The sequence below is a fragment of the Erithacus rubecula genome (assembly GCF_903797595.1).
Source record: "Erithacus rubecula genome assembly, chromosome: 5".
Classification (NCBI taxonomy): Eukaryota; Metazoa; Chordata; class Aves; order Passeriformes; family Muscicapidae; genus Erithacus; species Erithacus rubecula.
Window position 1 is genome coordinate 13,728,854 of NC_136687.1, and position 23,663 is coordinate 13,752,516.

Below are 23,663 nucleotides of genomic sequence, written 5' to 3' on the forward strand. Positions count from 1 at the left end.
GCCGGCTCCAGGCTCCAGCAGAATTCCGTGGTGAGTGCTGTCACCAGCGTAACGCACACTGGGCTTCACAAGGAGCAGGAGCCGGTGGGTCTGAATCTAAAAAAGAAAAGTGTCATTTAAGCCAAATGTGCTGAATGCTCCCCTTAGCCTGTCAGTTGGGAGCATTCAGCACATAATTTGAAGATTTTGCATTCCTTATATCTGTCCAGGACAATACTCCCTGGACTTGCCAATAGCCGAAAACATCAGGACATTGTAAACATCTCTGTTGCTCAGTGATTCATTAGACAAAAAGAATCTTATTTTGAAAACTTGTGAAAAAAAGTAAAGTGTATTGCTTAAAAAAGAACACATTCCTTAAAAGAATTCCTTAAAAAGATTTGCTTGCATCATTAGCAACGGCTTCTATTAAAAATCACTAAAGTAGTCTAAGCAAGCCAATATTCAAGCTGTTGAAAGCTGACTATCAACCAAGTCTTTCAGTGAGATATCATGAACATTTTCTGCCAATATTGCTGCAACCTCTCATGGTAAAAAAGCCCCTTAAAAACACACACTCTGCTTGGCATGCTGGGTTTCATGAGACACCATGGAAGTTAAATACTGTTTCCAAATCCACAGTCTAATGTAATTTTCCTAATAACCATGAATAGTAAGAGACTTCCCCCCTTCCTAAAAGAAATAAACTCATGCAGCACTTTTCTTAGTTAAAACACACAATTTTGTTTCTGCCAAACATAGCAAAGTAATTCAATTACACATTCCAAACAGAATGGCACATGGCTTCCAATTCAGAGCAAACACTGCAGTATCACTTCAAATTATGTGGTAAGCACATAAAGCAGAGAAAGTACAGCACTAACTGATTTAAGTAGTCTCGAAATAAAGAGAAATTACTATTTTAAGCACATGGATTTATTTAGTAAGTGATAATCTCTCATCAATTATGGAGCTATATATGGATGAGTATCTCCCCACACAATTAAAATCCAGATAGTAACTCACTGCCAATTTGGTATTTGTACATATTTTTCAGCAAATGTAACATCAAAGGCAACAAAAATCCTATAAATAAACAACTGACATGGCTTGTATGATATTTATTTCACTTAGTATAACAAAGTATGTTCCTTATGCAATATTTTCCTATCTTATTAGGAAAGAACAAATGCCTTCAGACAAATTATTCAGATTTTGCAGAATGTAACCCTGTTTCAGCAGTCTTCAAACAAAGGTACAACAGATGTTCAAACAAGGGTTAATACACTATTGAGGAATCCCAGAAACCCAGCAGACTAACTACTGTGCACAAAACTCTGAGTCCGTTTAAGAGGCTGTATTCCTATTGTGTCCTATATTTGCAGGATGCAGATAAAATTGTGCCTATGAAAACATTATTTACCTTGTGAACTATTGATCACAGAAGTACAATTAAAAATCTTATGCTTTACATTAATAGCAAAACAGAAACTGCTTTTCTCAACAGAATTTCTCTTAATCTTACCTCCCAAAACAGAATTTCCTTTTCTTGTGTCACTGCATTCATTCACCTTATAGGCTTGTGTCTGCTAGCCAGGACTGAGGTAAAGCTGTAACATGTGCCCTTGCATACAATGAAAGCTATATTTCCACAATGATGACTTAAACCCTAAATTCCATGTTTTCTATTACCATCCTTCTCTGCTCTCTCTCAGGATCTTATAATTATTTTAAATCAACAGTTTCTACTTTTCTTGGCAAATTCAAAATCTCATTCATTACCTGGCGTTTCATAAGGGACTCCTTTCATTTCCATTTCTCAAGTTTCTTGCTATGAACTGATGAATAAGTTCCATAAATTAGGCATTATGAACCAGTATCTAAAACCTTATTGCTCACAAACCTGTCTGTTTCACTGCATCTATGCTTATTATCTTAGGTGTGTGCAGATTTGTGAGAATAGCAGATGTGCCACATTCTAAGTACAAATACTGGAAAACAGGTATTTTAGATAGTCTGACAAAAGCATGCTTCATATTCTGATACCAACATTCTTACCTCAAGCATGTTATAGATGATGTAGAGCTTTATGACAGACTGTCCCCTTATCAGATGATACATCATAGAGTAGTCAACATAGTGCATCATGAAGTAGCAGATGACCAATATAACTCCTTTGAGCATGTCACAGACCTGAGCAGGTTGTAGCAAACGCCTGTCACTGAAATACAAAAGGCAAAAATTCCATTAAATGCCATATACCCACAAAATACAGATGTTACTAAGTCAGTATGAATTTAAAGAAGCTGTTCATCATGGATATATTTTAATGCAGTTTATTATATCCCTTCCCCTGCTCTTCACTCCAACACCAAGACTACAATACACATTTATACATCACACTCATGAACAGGATCACAGTCTCTTACTAGCCACATCCCTGTAATTAAAACACTATTTGTTGAGAGCTCCCACTTTTTAATAACATTCTGCATGCATGCCCTTTGATTTCTAATTTACCTTTCCTCTTCCACACAATTCTATGACTTTGACTTCCTCAGGTACAGAAATTGCATTCACTGTGATCAAAACCAAATGAGGTAGTCATCTTCAATTTCAGTATAATGAACCAGATGCTGAGGAACAGGTTGTAAATTCTTTATCTCCCTTTAGCTCTAAGCTCTGCAGCAGTAAATGCAAACAATTTGACATCAGAGCTAGAGGTCAATTGTGAACCAAATGCAGAAGTCTTCCATGAGTAACCCACAACACTAAAGGGATCATTACACAATTTCTTCCTAGTAAAACAGGAAGAAAATAATTTTATCTCAATTGCCACAACAGTATGCATAAGCATAATAAAATTGCAAGGTCATATTCACTTGTCTATTTATTCAATTTAGTATTAATAGGATGCAAAGCAGTTAAAAAGCTTTTTAATTACATTAATTGTTTCAAAGAAGTTGCAAGCAATTAGGAGAATTCAAGTTATTCAAGAATTTTTAGTTTCAGGATTCTTAAATCAGTAGGTCATCCAATGATTAGGCAATGTTCCCACAAACTAATAACACATTTAGAAAAAAATAAAGAGTTATCTAGTAAAAATGCATACCATTTGTAAAAAGTACCCAAATAGTTACTTATTACCTCTAGAGTAGTTCTACAGACCCTACAGGGAAGTCAAAAATCTCTGCTATCTCACTCATTCTATTTAAATCACAGCTGGACTGTTACACTTGGTGTTTCTTTGCTGTCTTCCATTCAAAAGAAAAATGCTCTGAAAACAACATTCATGCATTATATCACTCCTGGAACCACACACTGACATTCCACAATGGGCAAATAGGTCATGCTCTTGCTGGGTGTATGAGCAATAAAGTTTCCAGAACTCTCAGATTCACAATATTACACTTTGAACAGAGAGCAATTGCTCCTTTTATTACATACTTTTTACTGCATAAACTGCATTAAAATCAATTACATTCTGAATAAAAGAATTTGACCTTGTCCAGCATACCAGAACTGCTTACAGGGACTTTCTCTCCCTAAGAGACATTTTCTTCTTTCAGAAGTCCTCCAGTAAGAAACAATATTCACACCATATCTTATTTCAGCCTAAGGCCTTGACAAAATGCCTCAGTGTATTTTGTTCATATCTTCAGCCCCTAAACTGAGTTTTAACTGCAAACACCAGCTGAAAAATGTAAAGAAAACTGAATGTGTACCTTTTGCCCACTGCTTAAAAAGCCAATGACTGTCTTTGCATAACACACCAAAAAAAAAAAAAGCACCCTCCCTGACCTGTAAAATCACTTCAAAAATTTACTGCCTTATTTAATTACATCTGACTTAAATGATTATAGTTATTAAAATATAATAGTATATATAGAAATATTTACAAGACTTAAGCCTATGATTATGATTGCTGTTCATATGCTGAGTAACAACATATTCCTTTTTCTCCAATCTACTTCCATTTTGGAAGTGTATTCAGTCATTTCTGTACAGGTTTCCAGGCCAACATTCAAACTCTGGGATACAGATTGGGATACAGTGGTAAAGGTACTATTATGCCACAACAGAAATGTCAGACCTTACCACATGAAAAAGAGAAACAGACTTTACTATTATGAAAATCACCATCTTCATTCTTCCAGGCAATAACTACTTTATCATTAGAGAAGTAATGAGTACCAGGTAGAGAAAATCTGATGAACAAAAGAGACACCCACTTGAAAAATCTCATTCAGTCTTTTGAAGGTTTGTTAAGGTACCAATTTTAACGATAGGATGGTCTCTTATTGAAATGCACTAGTGAGTAGAATCTGCTTATGAAGCTTCTGAAGCAGTCCAGAAAGATTCTCACAGGAAAATGCTTTGATGCCCACAAATGAATACAGACTGAAAATATCACATCAAAGGTTTTCTCGCTTACAAGTAACATCCAAGATGCTCAACCACCAGTCACAAGTTGCAGATGTTCTGTACTGATAACTCTCTCACTCTTCTGCTTGTGATGATTTTCATCTGTATGACTACAGTCAAGTAAAACCAACTCAGAAGAAGCCAGTGTGAATGCACATAGCAACCATCACAGGGGACTAAAAATTCTGAGAAGAGACTATATAAAAGCAGGAGCACAACTGCTTTTCTAAAGGTGGTCTCAACTCTGAAAACTATCTCAGGAGAGTAACTCTCTAAGTTGTGTACAAACTAGCATACAGCATTCTATACACTGGAAAGATGAAAAGATTATGACTATGTGCTGTGTACAGAACAGACTTGATTATCACTCATATTCAATACAAAAACTGCCCTAAAGAGACAGATCAACTACTTTTGACTGCTGGAATTAAACTTTTATAGAACAGATCCCATTCAAATAATGTTTTTAGAGAATTTTAGACTCATTAGGTTGGAAAAGACCTTTCAGAGAATCGAGTCCACCTATGAACTTATCACTGTCAAGTCCATCATTAAACCACAGTCTATGCATCTTTTAAGTACCTCCAGGGATGGTGATTCCACCACTTCCCAGAGCAGCAGACTGTTCCATTGCTTTATAATCACTTTGGTAAAGAAATGTTTCCTAATATCCAATCTAAACCTCCCCTGGCATAACCTGAAGTCCTCTTGTCCTACTTTTCATGGTGACTTGGATTTAGTTTCTCAGTCATCTGTCTGTATGTCTAGGAAAAAACTGCAATAAACAATATTTTTCTGACATTTTAATTTAAAATACAATCTATTAATGTTCTGTTCAAAGTTCTACACAATTTCTTGTGCTTCTCATCCTCATGAGAAGCAGAACCAACAGCAATGCTGTGACAACTTCAGAACAACTGTCCTGGTTTGGGCTGGGACAGAGTGCTTTTACTTTTAGTAGCTGTTTATTTTTTATTTAGTGCAAGAATGCTGGTAACACACTGAATGCTTTGGTTGCTGATAAGAAGTGTTTACCCTGAGTCAAGGATTTTTCAGTGTCTGTTGATCTACTAGTGAGGAGCTGCACAGAAAGCTGGCACAAAGTGCAGCCAGGACAGGATGTCCTGAACTGGCCAACGGGATATTCCACACCAAAGATCATCACACCCAGCATATAAACTCAGGGAGTTACCCAGAATGGGGTTTATCACTGTTCAGAGACTGACTGGCAGTGGCTGGTGGACAGCTCTGTCACTTGTTTCTCTTAGAAGGTTTCTCTTAGCTTTCTGTTAGACTTTCTCCTTTTTATTACTATTATTATAATATTTAGCATTATTCTTAGCATATTTTGTTTCAATTATTAAATTGTTCTTATCTCAACCCACAAGCTTTACCTTAACTTTCCAATTTCCTTCCCCACAGGTGGAAGATGGAAGGAGTGAGCGAATGGCTGCATGGTATTTAGCTGACAGCTGGAACTAAACCACATCTTAGTCACAAAAACATCCTCACAGTTTCAATTTCCTCAGTTTGATGACAGAAGAGCTGCCAGCATCTCAACCCTCTACTCAGTAAAAGAGATTGATGTAAAGATTGACAACAGAAAACTGGTTTTTAGAAAGTAAAAAGATCCTAGCATTTAAAATATCCCAATGTTCTTCCATTGTACACTAGGAAAGACTCTTTCACATTCACTAAAAAAGTAACCTACAGTGTACCACTAACATGTTTCCAAAGAGACAGATTAAACATGTCTACTCCATAAATGCATAGAAGCATTTTTATTGTAGCAGAGTCCTCTTCCGCTCTGGTTAGTAACATTTGGAAAGGGATTATGAGTTGTGGTTCTGAATATAGTACAGAAAAGGGACAATTATTTCCTACAAAGACAAAAAAATCAAGCAAACAGATTAAGTCTAATGATTTGTCACCTTTTGGCAAAAACACAACTGACTGCAAAGCCTGCAGTAATGAAATGATGTAGTCAGTGTTCAGTGAGAGCTGACCATTGCAGTTTTAGTACACAATCACGGGTTCAATCTGTACTTGCCACAAATCACTCCTATCCTTTGCATTAAGCTGTTTAATACATATAAACACACACAAGCTGATGTGGTTTCATGCCTGTCACAGCATCCCAGCATTCTGTATTCATTTTTTTCAAGATATGTTTTTACTTATTGTCTCCAGTAACTACTCAATACCAACACTGAAAAGTACTTTGAAGACATCTTAAGCACTACCTAATCAGAACTCATGATTAATATCACATATAAACTCATACTGCTGTAGTCATGCACAAGCACCACAGAATCTCAAAGAAACAAAATGTAAAAGCTCACATTGGTCAAGCTATGACAACTACAAAAAAGGCCAAAAAAACAAACATGAAAAACACAGCATAGTACTGGTAATTTCAATACCTCACTGGAAAGTAGGACCCAAGTTTTAAGAACTAGATATTACTGGGCTCATGTGGTAACTCAGAGTGTGATATTGTACAACTTTAGAAACCATTGAATGGAGATATGAGAAGCTGAAACAGCTTAGCTTACTTCCAAACACTTCACATTTTTACAGCTGTGCCTGAAGCATGACAGAATACATAGAGGAAGATTTCATATGAAAATTACATATGGATCATTTTTCTCATGAGTGACAAAATGAAAACAATTATTCAAGAGCACTACAATGGCACAATCTCAATCATTCTGGTAGCAAGGTAACAAAACAGTGGGCAGTAGAATTTTTTGAAGAAAGCAGTTAGTCTTTTCCTTTAAAGCTATCCCAGGCATACAGTGATGCTACACATCTGAGTTAAATATTAATACCTGCCTGGCTTTAATGAACTCTGCTCTTGAAAGACAGTATCATGAAAGCCTCTGTCCATAATGTACTTCCTCTAATCCTACCAGACTCCAGAAATAATGTTACATGGTTTCAAAATTAAGCTGAATATAATTTACCTCACAATTTTCACACCTCAAACCAGTAAATAAAAGGATCCAGGGAATCTGGACTGTCTTTCAAATGCACATTACTATATGATTATTATATTACATCATATGTGATTTATATCTTTCCACCTATTTCATGCCATTATTTGAGCAACCTGGTTTAGTGGAACCCCCTATGGCAATGGGGTTGGAACTGATGATCTTTAACATCCCTTCCAACTCAAACCATTCAATGATTCTACAATTATTCCATTACCACTTCAAATATTTTTTGCTTTAAGTCACACTAAGATGCTCTTTACAGAATTTTACAAGGGATTTCATTATGCTAAGTAGCAAGTTCCCTGATTAGCTGTATAGCCTAGACTATCAGGGAATCAAATTTTAAAATAACTTCCAACAACCATGTACCTTAATATTAAAGAGTAAGACTTATCCCTTCTTTCTATTATCTACTATGGAAAACCTTATATTGCTTTACTGCTACTAACACTGAATACACCAAAATGTTTAAATGTGAAATGATCCTTCTATCTGCAGGAATTCAGTGAAAACCAAGCATTCCTCTACAGACTCTCTCACACTGTAATGTTAAGCAGCAAAGCATGGCAATACAGAAAAAAACCCACATAAAGACTTCACCATACTACAGCATGTACTTAACAAGATGCTCCAACTCCTCAGCCTTTGGTTATATTTATCATTACATCTAGTAACTGACAGAAAATCTCCACTGAAAAAAAGCCTTACGTCTCAAAATATTATAAACACAGAAATCCATACTTAAGGGGATACACAAGCTCATAATTAAGTTTTACAGTGATGTGCAAGCTACACTACTATACCTCCCTATTCCACCACAGCATGCTTCTGTTTCAGCCCAGTCAATTGTTAAAAAAGCAGAACATGCCACACTCAATGCTTATCCTGCAGTATTTAAAGCAGTTGAAAATCAAATAATGGCAAAATTTCCACAATGTACTGACTGACATCAATCAGGAACTAAGCAAATCAGTCTGTTGCAGAAAAAAAAATTTTTTACAACACAATAAAAATCAAGGTTTAATACTCATACTTTGAATTTTCCAATTTATGGTTTGTTCACCATGAGACAAATTTAGAATGTGTAAATCCAAGTCTTTCCTCTGTATAAAAAGCCATTGGATCTGTGTATGTCCTCTGCCTTTGGAAAGCTAAAAGCAATCAAATTGCCTTATAAATAATTAGCAAGAATTACTCTCCTATTCTATAAAATTAAATTAAAATACTATCAAATTAGAATGTTACCAAATATCCTGACTACCAACAAACTTGGATAAATTTTAGGAAAAACCACATTTTTAAGATGACTTGTGACACTTACAAAACAATCCCCTTTGTTACAAAATTAAGTCTTAAATCACAATCTACATAAAATACCTACCCAATGAAGAAAAATCTAGTGTGAAAAACAGTGTTCATCATAAGTGAACTCCTTAAATAAGTGAAAGTTCAAGGAATTAGTTACCTTTCTGTAATTTTCAAGGCATTTCTATTTAACATCATAATCAAAATGCCATGATAAACATTTTATACAGTAGCAAGAGTTCTGTCTCCACCTATTGGTTGAAAAGCATTAGGTTCCATCATCCATACTGGCCATGACTACGCAGATGGTCACACTACTGATCCTTAATGTTTGTTACTGAACAGCATGATGGACTTCACAGTACTTTAATTTATTAAAGAAGCAAACCAGATCAAGGCTTTCAAAGTATTGGTATCTACCCCATCAAACTTGTTTTTGTTCCAACAGCTGTACAACTGAAGTCACTCAGCATCAAGCAGAGCGTTCTTAAAGATAAATCACAGTTTACCAACATTTGTCATTAATATGTTCAAAATCACAAGTAGGTAATGCACAAGATTGCTTAAGCAAGTGATTTCCAAGAAAACCAAGACTGTGTGTTAGGCATTTTAATAAGCCTTGCTCATTGATTCAAAAGTACTTAAAACATGAAATGCAACCTGGACAAAGTGAAATTTGCTCTTGCTGTATAAAAGCATCTAAAAAGAAGTCTCACTACAGGTGTTCCTGGTATGCTTTTCAGCAACTGACATTACAAAATGAACAATGCTTTCACTACATGGTGTAATCTGCAGACAAGCACACTTGTCTGAGCACTTAGTTACTTTGCCATCCAACTCATATGCACTCTGAATATATTATTTTAAACTTCACTGCAGACTGTCACATCATATCATATGAATTTTGTCTTCGAGGCCTCCTGGTGCTCCTCAATTTTTCACTAGTTTGATTACATAAGGTATTCCAATCATCTTTTAGAGTTGTTTGGATTTTGATTATTTTGTTAGTATTTTTAAAACCAAGAGGCATTCAAGAATTTTTCTTGTTTATTGATACAATTCACAGCATTTTAATTGGTTTATTTAGTTTAGACTATTTAGTCTCATCCAAATAATTCAGATTACTCTAAACAATTACTCCTATGACATCAACACATAAAAAATTTCCAATACTGTCACTGCAAAAATGTTTTAGATGGATATTTTCATCTTAATAATATACACACATATATATTTTAAAGCTTTTGTAAAAGTAATGTTTCTATAAATGTTGACACTTAAAAATCGTTTTTATTTGGGTTTATTGTTCAGTTAATAATGCACTGAAGAAGTCTTTTAGCATGTTATAAGCTTAAACATGTATTTTACAGCAAACCTCTTCTAACTGTATTATTTATTCAATGCTAACATTTTCAGACAGTTGGGCAACCACTGAGATTTATAAAAAAAAATTTCAGTTATTGATATAGTGATCTAGTTAAAGTTTTCCTTAGGTTTTTTTTCTCCATTTTACATCAGATACTTGCAGGGAAACTGAACAATGGAAGTTTGTTTTAAGTGTAGTCTTTACCAAACCCCGAATTCTTCAATATATCCTTCATTAATGAACTGTGGTGTAGAAAATTTCTAATTTTACACGAAGCACTAACAAAAATGATTAAATTAACACATAAGGGGATATTTTCCTGTTAGCACTAGTAAAGATGTCAGGGAAAATAAAATCCCAGCAAGGTTGAAGGGTATATTGCCCACATAACTATAAACTAAAATTTTTTAAAATGGGCTATGTGATCTATTGGAAATATTTTCCTACAATTATGTTCAAGTTTGACTTCAGGAAAAGAAGCTCTTTTGAGATTTTAAGAAGAGGTACACCTTACAGTATGCAGGATTTCACCAATGTAAAATTTTGATTGTACAGACTGATAAGAAAAATATATCCCAAATGAAGAATTCTAAGAAACTGAGAGCCAAGCTTGCCAAAATTAGGTGGCATTGCATTTCTCAAAGAAAAAAAGCCTCTACATGCACACAATAAAGCACGAGACCATGCTAAGAATGAAACAAAACCAACCTTGCTGTTAGGCCCCGATGAGAGCTGTCTCAAAAAATAAAACAACAAAACGAGATTTCAAATAAGTGACAACTAGAAAAAGCTTTCATTAAGCTTTTACTGTTAAAAGAACAGAATCAAATATAACTGAAGACAGTAAACAAACACATGCTAAAGTGCTGTATTTTATTATGCATAGAATTATCTGTAAGTCTTATACTAAGATACCTGGCAATTAACTTACTGAATGCCCTATGACTGAGGCTAAGCATTACAAAAAAATCCTGCTCTAAGCACACACAAAAGTACAGCTATGAACCTGACTGAAGCAGTACTTAGAAGCAATTTCAAAAAGCTTAAGGCACTATAAACTGAAGTACAGCAGGGGCTATAATTTTTCCAAGATACCTTTTTTTAAGCTGAGCCAAATTGGTCCACAGGTACTCTATGTGAAAAATGCTTTAAATCTATGATGATTTATTTCCACAATGATGTAAAGTTACATAAGAAAATATACCTACCACAAATAGTACTGAATCAATTTCATGTGCTTTTTATTAAAACTAAGTGTTGGTTTCTCCTTTGAGGAATGTTGATTAATTTACCTATACTATTCATTTGTAACCAGCCTTTTTATTGATTACATGTAGATGTGTGAATTTGGCTGACAGCACAGAAGGAAACAGAAAATCAGGATTTACTCACCAAGGAGGAATCCCTGTGACACCACATTCCATCCTATAAAGGAATTGAAAGTGCTCTTCCCTTCGGTCTGATTTACAAGAAAGAAAGAAAGAGAAGGTTGTAATGTTGCTACACTATGCACTGCTATGGAAAGGAGAAAGGAGTACCGAGAGGATCTAAAAGGATCTGAGAGTATACTACAGAAAATAATGAATTCATCTTCCTTTTTTTGGTTGGTAGAAAGCCACACATTTTGGTGGGCAGATGCACAGCTTCCTCAATGAACTTCAGCTGACAACAGGAAGTTTATGGATTTCACAACTAAATTCCTCAGAAAAAAAGTAAGTCTGGGAATAAGTGTGCAACAGAGGTTCAAATTTATTTAATAGCCTGATAATATGAACAAATAAATATTGTTCACAAGAAGAATGCCAGTGTATGTTTGTTTTATTCTTCCAGATATGCTTTCTTTCTACAGTTTCTTAGAATAATGTTGTTCTATTTATTTTCTACTGAAAAACACTGTTTCCTTTCAGAACTTGGTAAAATTAAGTATTACAGCATGTGGAAGAGGCTATAAACCACTTCCCCTATATTTAAGCACTTCGCATAATATACCATAAACAGGAATTAGCCCATTTGTATAGAATGCGGTTTTATTGTTTAAAAAATATAATGGGTACATTTCTCTACATTGAAAAGAGAAGATAGAATTATGAGGATATAAATAAGCTGAAGAATAAATTGGAAGGGAAAAAGAACACTCACTGATCAATTACTTCACAGAGATGTTGAAAAAAAAAAAATCAAGATGAAGGGAGGAGCACTTTTATTTACCACACAGAATGGAATATGATGTGGCAGGTTCAAGTAGCAACTAGTCAACATTTATTTGATATTTACAAGGAAGAGCAAGCTAAAAGATAAATAGCCACCTGCTTTGTAAGTACAAATGTAATTACTATTCAACTCTATTTTGTTACAAATACATAAAAATGTATTTCCTGAGCTGGAAGAAAATCACAAATAATATTGCCATAACAAATACAATCAGCATAACTACAAAAAACAAGAAAAGCCCCAAAAATTCAAAGCACAGGCTCTGTACAGAGATAAGAATCATTACATCTGAAGAAGTTCCATTACATACTATAGACATGAGTCCTAAAACTTTCAGTTAAAAGCCACCAACTTTAGAACATGAATGAATTAGATAAAGCCTCAGGTACTGAACAAGCAGAGATTCAGAAATTGTGACTAAAGAAATTGCTTCAGGAGTCATTACAAAAACAAAGACTTCTTCACTCAAGGTAATCTCAGTTTCACAGCATTTTACCTGATACCACTTTAACACAGCGAAGCTCAATAGATTAAACCTGCTTCTATTGTGCCTTACACACAAAATACTGCCAAGGAGGTGCACTAAATATTAGCATTGCAGGTGCATGTATGCATATATATACATATCATATACATGTGAGTGCATATGGTGCTTCAAATGTCACTTTCGTCAGCATATTGAACAATAACCTATACCAGCAAGTGGTCTTTGAAATCATTAATTGTAATTTCAGAAGAGCAGAAGAATTTCTTTGCCAAAAGCAAAGCTGAGTTTACTAATGAGGAAGAACATTTTTAAACAGTAAATAAGTAAGATTCAAATGATATGTTGAATTCCATTACATCAACCTGAATTTAAGTTATAGTGTCCATATAGATATCTACAAATGGGCATGTCATTTGCCTTATCATCAGGTTAAAACCAAATAACTGTCATTTTTACACAGCTAAGAAAACTCCCTTGACCTAGCAAGTCTGAGGTTCAGTCCAAAATTAAGAGCAATAAAACAGTGCTGCCATCTAGTGCTGATGTTTTACATCACCAAATACAAACATCTCAATTTTAGACTATATTTTAAAATATTAGTTTTTGCAACTAGACTAGCATTTGCTGTAATCAGAACATACATTTCTAAACTATGCATCTAAAAGACCTTCACAAATAAAGGCAATACTGATAATACAAATACAAACAACTTTATTTTAAAAAATTTTTTAAAAATCAGTAACCATAAATCAACTTCAAGTTTTAGAAAATTCAGAATAAAGGTCCTGAAGTCTTTATTAATTCAAGCAATAAACATAACATCAATATAAGTGCTCCTTTTATTTCAGGCTACACTTAAGGCTTATACAACCAACTTTACAATGAAGTAGCAGATTTTATGAAGGAAATTAAGTCTGTCCAATTTTTGATGTCAATGCCAGAAGGGGAAACTAAAAATTTTATGTATTAGCAACTTCTTAGAATTGATAAGAACAGAAAATTAAGACATGAAGATCTTAATATTTTTATGGTTTTCCTCTACCTGTTTCACTTACTAGGATTCCTCAGAGAAAATAAAATAACACATTTTACTCAGGGATCTTTACAGCAAAGTTTTCTATGAAAATAAGGAAAACTTCTGCTGTTCTGTTTTAATATCGAAGAGCCTAGCAAAAGACATGAGCCTAGTCTAAGAAATTAATAATAAAAAAGTTCAAATAGATGTCAGATCAAAGAACAAAACTATAAGGTAAGGTTCCATCTCTCTCCTTTGCTAACCTGAATATGTCTAAGTGCTGCTGCTATCAACCTGCTGTGTCTGAAGGAAACAATGATGACAGTGACTGCTGGTAAAGTTTAAAGGTCCCACACACACCTTTACTAGTTTAGACTGAGACGTCTATGTTACAGTGGCAGAAGTCATTAGTAGTTCAAATGGCACTGAAAGGCCATAAAATGAAGCACACACATAACCAGTGAAACATTTTGTAAGGGTATCACCTTTGTCTTGAATCAACTTACCGTAAGCCATAGCAAGGCAAAGTGATGAACCGGAACATGGCGAGAAAAACTCTCAAAGGAAGCAGGGTGAACACATACAGAAAAGCATCCAGGCACAAAAAGATTCCAAAAAACATCAACTAAATTACAAAAATAAAACAGAAATATGTTAGTAGTTTATAAAATTTACAAAAAGTTTATAAAAAATTATCTTATGAAAAATACATTTACATAAGACTAATTAATGAAATAAGGACAATATTCTCACTTGTTCAGTCAGCTGAACTGTAAAAAAAAAAAATTTGAGGACTATTCAGCCAAAATTTTGCACCACAAGGTCCAAGCAGTGAAGACTTTTGTAGACTTTCACAGCTCACTGAACTTAGTCTTTATTTAATATATAAACTGCAGTTGAATATAACTGTAGCTCATTTTCCAATGGTGACTTTCCTGTAAGGTTATCAAAGTTCACGTTTTCAACTCATAGAGCTGTGTGTAAATGAGCACAGCCATTTTCTGCCTACCTCCTTTTTCAACCTTGTTTCCTCACCCCAAAAAGTTTTCTATTACCCTGTAAATTTTCTATTGAACAGCTAATTACAGCTGTGGTAGGTCTGCAAAGAATAACCACCTTTTTCATACAAAAAATACAAAACATGAAGAGGTAATCTTCTAGTTGCCCTCAGTTAAAATTTTTTAATCCTTAATATATACAAACATTAAAGCCATTCAATGTGGCTACAAGCCAAGCAACTCTGTGATAATTAAATTAGACATTAACTCTACAATTCCAAAGCTCCTATGTACCAGACTGTCCCCATATGACATTCCTTTATCTGCTCTTCAAATGATTCCGCATTCTATCTAAATGGAAGTCTAGGAATATGCTTTTATGCTTCTATCAGACCATGAGCCAGTTACTTCTTTTCCTGCAAGGATAATCCCATAGAAGCCAGTTTAACTGGCTACACAATTAAGACTGGCAATATCTAAGCAGACCTAGATATCCATGTCAGATATGCATTTACATGTGGAAGTTGTATGTACTGCTGATGGGAAAGGAGGATACTGGGGTGGGGGTGTAAACCAAAGTACAAGTAAATAACTTTTCTCTCACAATCTTTTTGCCTTTTAAAGTACCTTCTTTGTTAGCTTGTGCAACAGCCAGTTCCATGTGCAGTGAGAACTTGTACACCTTGAACATCCCTGTAACTCTGAAAGCAATCCTATAGACTGCAGAACAACTATCCACAAGCCACATAAGACAACAGACGCAGGCACAACAGCACTGCCATCATTCCTGAGTTTTTACTTTCCTCTGTAATGTTATTTCAACCAATTTTACAGTGGTAGCATACTTCAATACCATCGTGATGTTAAGATCTCTTTCCTGATATTTACTCATTCCCCTCTGTTTTCAAATATTTCCAGCATTTTGAGTTATTATTCAAAGTTATCATGAGGAGTGGTTACATGAACTGTGGATTAATTTATGCACTGCTTTAATATGTCACTAAGCTATCTATTTATTTTGAAATAACTTTTAAACTAGGTGCTGAATATTCAAGCACTGAAGATGATTGGAACTGAACAGTTTGTATTTTCAAACTCCTTAACCCAAACAAAACAGAAAGTTAGCCTGCTTTTTCCTTGTTTTCTTTGAGGACATCTTTAGAATCACAAAAACAACACTACTTTTTCTTTTAGATTTAGACAGACTTCTTATCCACCGAAAAGAAATTATGGTTTTTCACTTTCTATAAGCTTGCATTAATATTTGCAATTAGTGTTTAATATCTTAATTTTCTCAATGCTTTTACTGCAGGCACCCAATGAAATATAATTGGTGCTGAACCTTCTACTCAGTTTCTGTAAACATTATTTTTGCTGCTCCATTCCAGATATTAAGGAACTAATCACAAAGCCTACAGAGCTTTTCCCTCATCACAACTATAATTTAACAAAGGAGCACAAAGTTTAATTTTGAGATAACTGAAAACTGTACCCTTAAGATGGAAGGGATAGAGACCACCAGACCACCTTATTTAGTATAAAGAACCTAAGACAATGTAAAGCTCCCACTGAAACTGCACAAAATGCTTGAGTGGAAGCAGCACTTACACAGTAAATTATCTAGCTTCTCTAAATAAAAAGGGGCACTCACAACAACAACAACTAAAATACTGCCTTTTGAACATCACATCCCTCTCTAAAACTATGGATGCTAAATAAGTGCCTATCATCTGATATTAGGCTTTCATAAATATACTCAAATTTATTCTCACTCTACCTGATTATAGCTTTCATTCTTATTCTGCAATTATACTGTTAGGTAGCAAATAAAACAAGTCATCAAGAAAATTCTTCTCTTCCTTTACTAGTGTCTCACAAGCTCTATTTCAAGTAAGCAGATTTTTGTATCACATCAGCAAGTGATTTCTGCAACAGGTGATGATCTGTACACTATTTAGTTGATTTCTAGGTGCTCAATTTGATACAGTTAGTATGTATACTAACAAGGACTAAGCCAATGCAAAGAACCAAAAATTAGTTCATAATCTCACTGGAAAAAAACAACTATCATTTTAAAAATATCTTTATTATTCAGTTACATATTATTTCATATTCAAAACGCAGACTGAAGTTTTATTTACCATGTAAAACCCATCAATTGCACCATTTACAGCATTAATGTTATAAATAAGAAGACTGCTGAATATTGCATATTCTTACACACTGAATGTTTTATTGAAAAGCTATGGTGACAACCCTTCAGGATAATTTTTGTGTCTTGGAGACAGCATGTAATAATCTACATAATTAAAATGGAGATGATGTAGAAATTCTGTATTGTTCAACTGAGTCTCTACCACAAGTGGAATATTCAGTCATAAACTAGAATGGGTAAATACTGAGGATGTGAAGACACCATCCCTGGAGTTGTTCAAAGCCTCCAATCCTGAACATCTTATTGCAGGTCACACAGTTTTAAGCTAGGGCATGGACTACTCCAGGGGTCCATCCCAATCTCATTAATTCTGTGACTTTCTGCACTAACTGACTGGGAATTTAGTTTGGTAAAGCCAGGCCTCATCATGGCAGAAGGATGAATTTAATGATACTGAAGGGGAACATGAGCACTACTGACCAAGGGAATCCTGCCTACCCTTCCTCCCTCCACTTTCATCTTTAGTTATAAAGCTCCCCTTCTGTAGACTCTGGATTCTCAAAAATACTGGCTGAGCAAATCAGTACACCAGTCTAGCACAGAGCAAACAGAGCAAAGAAAGTATAACATTTACTGCCAAATTATGAGCAGATTTAACTCCTGGAATGGTCCAACAAGCACCACAGCTCATGCAAAACTGGCAGTATGCATAAAGCGGGAGACTGAAGTGGGAGGAAGAGCAAAACAAGCTTCTTCCTTCAGTCTAAATTAAAATGATTTAGCCCTATATAACTTAATCCCTAGAGATTTTGGGAATTTTAGCAGTACTAATTTTAATGTTATCATTACACTGCAGCCTAGCCAAACCCTACTACCAATGTTGCCTTACTCATCATTCCTGAGCATAATGCTGCTGCCTTCCAGCACGGCAATCAACATGGTTAAGCCAGAACCAAATTGGCTCACTGCAGGGCCAAAATTATATCTAAGCTGACATAAAGGAGGTGGCAAGAATCCCTCAGGAAGGGCTGCAACACTGGGACAGAGAGGGAAGATGTGGTAAATGGTGGCAAGAAGGAAAATAAAAGACCACAAAATTAAGTCCAAAACCTCGGAAAAACTCATCTGTCACGATGTTTTCATAAGACTGAAACCCTCCAATCCTCAGAGAATTTTACACTGGCAAAAAATCTTTGAAACAGTTTTTTTTAAATTAAAAATTACATTTTGCTGTTTTCTTTTGCTTGATTGTTCCTTTAAGGATGAGTGACGTCTTAATATTTGAATTAATTTGTCATCATCTGCATTTGTTTGTCTCTGCTAATGACAAGAGTTGCCAGCAGCAACAAGCAAATAGGCAAAAAAAAAACCCAAAACAAAAACATTTAAGCTAGCAACATTGAAAAATGACCATTATAGATTATTTTAAAATAAATAATCATTAACATCTTATTTTTGCAGCAAAAGTGTTTTAAAAATAAATAGTTATTTAAATAAATTTAATTCAACAGATTTCATCTCCAAATTGAACCAAACATTAAAGCATACTTCACCTTTTCCAGTTCTTTTGGTATCCGCATGCATGTGTACACTCTCTCTCGCCGCTCTGTGTATTTTGCTTCATTGTGTTCAAGGAAATAACCTCTTGTTAGCTCAGCACTGATGAATCTCAGCAAGGAAAGATCTATTCAGAAAAACACATAAGCAGAAGATACTTCAGGCATGACCTCTAGAGGGTGGGAAGCTGCTATTCTTTTGTCACTTATTACTTGCTACATGTTTCATTTACATGGCCTCTGACCTGGACGGTTTCTGCTGATGGTTAAATAACTTCGCATGGAAGGAGTTACAGGAGATGCAAGTCCAGCGCTCTCCCATTCACTCCCCTGCTGCCTCCCAACAAACAAGCTACTTTTCCCGAGCAATCAGACATCCCACTTCTACAAAATATTACTCAAAGCCGCTACACAAAATGCAACATGCTGAGTGAATCTAATCCTTAGTGTATTCTCAGACTTCCTAAATTTACTAAACTCTAATTTTGACTTCTTAAAAGCTATTTTCTCTCTCCACAACATTAGCAACCTGTTCTTCATTTTAAAGAATTATTTTCTGCAACAGCAAAACATTCACAGATACGTGATCCCAAGCGATTCAGTGCACAAACAGTACAAACACACTGAACTTCTGGTGATGAGGTCTTTCACAACCAAAAAGTCATTAAGCACGTACAGATCTCCTATGCTTTAACTGCCATAGGTAAATAACCTGAAGGCTAACTGGCCTGTGTTTAAACAGCTCATATGGCCTCTAAAAAAGACTTTGCACAAAGTAATCTTACAAAATTAATAATATATGAAATCATAATTATGAAATGCACAAGAAGGTTGAACTTAAGCTTCAACACTCACTGACGTGGTCTGACATTACCACCTCCTTGCAAAACTTCAGAATTGACAGGACACTACAATGAAGTTCAGTATCTCTGGTTATTGGCCTTTAAAACCAGAAACTCTCAGTATTTACACAATACCCAGAAGATAAAAATCACTTATCTACACAAACAGATGAAAAGCTACAGACACTTGCTATGATACAAGCACATGTTCACAAATAGTGAATTCAAATTTCTGCCAAAGTCTTAGAACTAGAGGAGGCAGAAGTAACCTTGCATGGTAGAATGCTCGACATTTTTCAGGGCAGGAAGAGGCTACATATACATTCTTAGTAAAACAACTTAGCTAACAGCTGTTAAGAGGAAAATGCAATTATTGACATTCTGCATGAAGAAGTCACCCGAAGCTGAGGCAATGCCTTGTCAATATTCATCACATTGAAGATGAAGACTTTCCCAGTAACCAGAAGATTAAGAAGAGTTTTAAAGCAAAAAAAGGAATCAGCTCAAGCAGACACATAAAAGAAGCAAAAGAGGCTGTGCTTACAGCCTGCACTACCTTGGGTGAAAGGTGTGATTAGAACTTGGGGGGACTACAGGCACTTCACAGAAGTGGTGACACATTAATATTCGCTGTATGTCTGGTATTGTGATTCATTATTGCTGATACTGATCACAGCTATAAAATTCACTAACTACTTCTTAATTATGCATTATTAATAAATCATGATTTTCTTTAAACTAAGAGAACTGAACCATTTTTCCCATGTATGACCTTTCGACTGGATAGTGATTTTGATGATCTGTGTGTTACTGATCCACTTCTACTAAGTAGGCCAAACCCACTTGAGGCCTTAAAGGCATTTATTTTAAAACAAACAAAACAACATGTTGCTTAATGAGCAGTAATAAACTAATATTTAGGTATAAAGTTTCAATCAAAGTTCATTCAGTGAAATCACTGCTCAGACCTCTTGTAAACTTGTTTTCTCGAGTTTTCCTTTGCAACATACCACTTGTAACTTTTTCAGTTATGCCAATTCTTCAATGTTTAAAAACTTGAAAGTTCCACCTAAAATAACCAACCTTCTCTAATTTAAAGTAATCTCAAACAACTGAAGTTGCCTGCACAGTAAATACATGTATATGGGTAAGCACCATGGGACAATTTACGAGTCCCTGTCAACTTCACATATTCTAAGATTTCAGCTAATGAACTATTTGTTCCCATCCCTTCTTACCCACACAAAATATTTTAGAGCTATAGCTGAAAACCAAATGCTTTAAAGTATTCAACACCTTATATTTTCATGCCCAATATATTGAGGGATAATCACTCCTCATGACTGAGGTTGATCAATGCATAAACTCCAGAGTGTGACTGCAAAATCATCTCTCCAGTGACAGGGGATGCACTGGAGCGCGCAGTCACTCAGCCACCTCCCTTCTGAGCTCTTACCCACCCAGCCCCAGCCTCAGCTCTGTGCCAGCTGTGAAACAGATTAGTGACTGACCCTGTAGGAAAAACACAGTAACCAAAAGAACAGCATGAGACACCAAGGCAGAACAAAGTAATAAATCATTGGAAAAACAGCTTAATTCTGCTATCAAAGCATCAAGCAACATTTTATTTAAAAAGTAAACTCTACCTCCTACTTTAAATACTTTCCCTACTTCAAATTCCCCTCTTTTGCAGTCAGAAAGTTTTAGACTGTGGCCCAAGTTTAATCTGTTCAGACAGCATACTCTCAATGCTGACAGTATGTTCTTTTATCTCCACACCTTGGTACAGGAAAAAATAAGCATCTTCAAAAAACACAAAAGAACACAAATTCCTTCAAGACAAGAAGATAATGATTTAACTAAATTATACTTCAATGCATAGCTGCACAAAGGATAACTATTAACCAGAAAGGAGAGGAAAAGTTGTGGAAATTTGAAATGCAGTGCACTTCAGTAAGTTTCTATCATATAATCCTAAATACAACAATTCCAGGCACTCACTTCACTCCTCTCAATCCTAAATACACACTTCTTCCATAAGCATGCCAATTATTCAATCAAGAAAATATATATTTTAAAAAGTTTTTTTTTCTCCTCTAATCAACTTCTCTTTACATACTAGTCCTGCTACACCAATGTGAAGAAAACCCTACTTCTATTATTTAACATATTGCTACCCTTAGATGAATTAGAATTTTTAGTTGCTCATTCAAGAAGCCTGTTCTTATGTTTTCTTGCCATGAAGCAACAGAGAGCACCGAAGATTTTTAACTATTTTAAAATTTCAAATCATTTGCATGAACACAGTTAAGTGACAATCCCTTTTTAAAAAATTATTTGTTCAGTTGTTTTCAGGCATATCAGTATGTATCTTTATCATTCTTTTTCTCACCTCACAGCAATTCTTATTACTCCAATCAAGTCAATTCCATCATAACTATAGAAATGACATCCCCTTTACATTGTATAGTGTTCATCAACAGCATAGAACTGCAGTCAATGATGCTGCATATCTGATGATATAACACATCACAAACAGACAGTACCCATCAAACTCAGAAGAAAAGCCTTTAATTGTTGACACATTATTAAAGTTCAATCCGAATTCCCATTCTTTCTTTTTTTTTTTTTTTAATAAGACCTGTGTTATCACATTCAAGCCAAGACTGAAAAAGCCTTGAAAGTTTAACACTTCAAGCACTTTCCAGATATTCAGCAAGCCAAACAATTAAGAACACAGTGCTAATACAGTTATTTATAACCTTAGCAACATTAAATTAATCCTGACAGTGACTGACAGTTTTTATAAAAACGGCAGAGCTATTTACAAAAATTGCTTGGTAGATACCTGAAATAACCACTTGAAGCGTGAACGTAAATATAGCTGCATATTGATAGCAAAGTATATGACTTTTTTCCTTTATTTTTCCTTATAAGCCCCCAGCTGGTAAACTTCATTTACTTTAAATGACTTTTAATAATCTGCGTACAACTTCACAGCTCTAATGGCATCGTTGCTGCCAGCAGCAGAGGCAAAGACCACTGTAGTCATAGCTATGAGCGTGCAACAAGAACTGGCAAGACGATGAAACATTTCCAGCACTTGAGCAGGAAAGTTGAGCGAAGCCGCAGGCTCCCGGCCCGCCAGGCTCGGGAAACGCGGGGCTGCAGGCTGAGCGGCCCCGCTCCGCTGCAGGAGCCCGACAGACAGTCGCACCCTCCGGGCACAGCACACCCACGGACGATGCCCGCGCTGTGTGCACACCCCCGAGCAGCAGCAGACAAACTGCGTGCCAGGGCACGGGGACCGCCCGGCACCCTCCCGATCCCCAGCAGCCCGGGGCGGGCAGCCGGACACAGCCGGCACACCGACGGGCTGCACCGCACCGAGGGGCCACTTGAGGGGCCGAGCCCACGGGCAGGGCTGAGCGAAAGCTCCCTGGGGCCGCCCGGCGTTCCCGGGGCCCGGCCGGTCCCGCCGCACTTTCTGAACTCGCTGCTCGCCCAAGTTCACGGCGCTGTCCAGAGCCGCCCGCCCCGGGCAACACCGCCACGGCCACCCCGGCTGCCCGCGGGGCCACCCCATCCCGGGACCCCGCTGCCGCGACCAGGAGGCCGCCGGCCCCGCCGCCGCCCCTCACCCGAGAGGCTCCGCTTCTTCTTCCTGCCCCGGTCGCTCTCGTAGAAGCCCAACGTCTCCGTTCGCTGCTGCGGGGACGGCTGCCCCGGGCCGGCGGCGGGCGGCCGCGGCTCGCTGCTCCCCCAGAGAGTTTTCGGCTCCCCGCGGCCGCTGTCCTGCCGCCCGTCCCCGCCGCTGCTCGGAGCGGCGGCGGCGGCGTCGGCAACGCCGGCCATGTTCGCCGCCCGCTGCGCGCCCGCCGCCCCCGCGCCGCGCGCCTGCCGGTGACTCATCACCGCGCGACAGCCGCGGGCCCGGCCGCGCGCCGCTGCCCCGCGCGCGGGGGGCGGAGAGGGGCGGGCCGGCGCGCCGCCATCTTGCCGCCCTTAACCCCTCAGGGGCCGGGCCTTTCCCGGCGCGTCCCGCCGCGCCGCCCCGAGGCTGCCCGGCTCCCAGGGCCCTGCAGCGGAACGTGCCCGGTTTGCGCACGGGGACAGACCCAGCGCGCCTCTGCCGCGTTCCACAAAACGCGTCTGACGGTCACGGTTTCACGCCCCCCTCCCCACGAGGGCCGTCGACGGCGTCTCAAAGCAGTTGCTAACAAGGTGATTAAACCTTGAGCCACGCAAATAAAGACCTTGTTCAAAAATGGAAAGCGAGTGGTGAATTATTAACTTTAAAGCCAACAGGGTTTCAATGAACTGGA

General features: G+C 37.0%; 1 protein-coding gene across 2 annotated transcripts in view; it reads right to left on the reverse strand.

The window, feature by feature from the left end:
* The window catches only part of TAPT1 (transmembrane anterior posterior transformation 1), a 46,569-nt gene extending 23,220 nt beyond the window's left edge, over positions 1-23,349 (reverse strand). Inside the window, exons 1-5 of one of the 2 annotated variants that reach the window (XM_079307434.1) lie at positions 22,980-23,349; positions 18,494-18,624; positions 14,294-14,412; positions 10,783-10,806; positions 2,038-2,200 (exon numbers count right to left, since the gene is read on the reverse strand). In XM_079307434.1, the coding sequence (XP_079163560.1) occupies positions 2,038-2,200; positions 10,783-10,806; positions 14,294-14,412; positions 18,494-18,624; positions 22,980-23,250 (708 nt within the window). In that variant the 5' untranslated portion in view covers positions 23,251-23,349. The remainder of the gene's footprint in view (positions 1-2,037; positions 2,201-10,782; positions 10,807-14,293; positions 14,413-18,493; positions 18,625-22,979) is intronic. The other variant, XM_079307435.1, reaches the window with a different exon arrangement.
* Between the last annotated feature and the right edge of the window lie 314 nt (positions 23,350-23,663).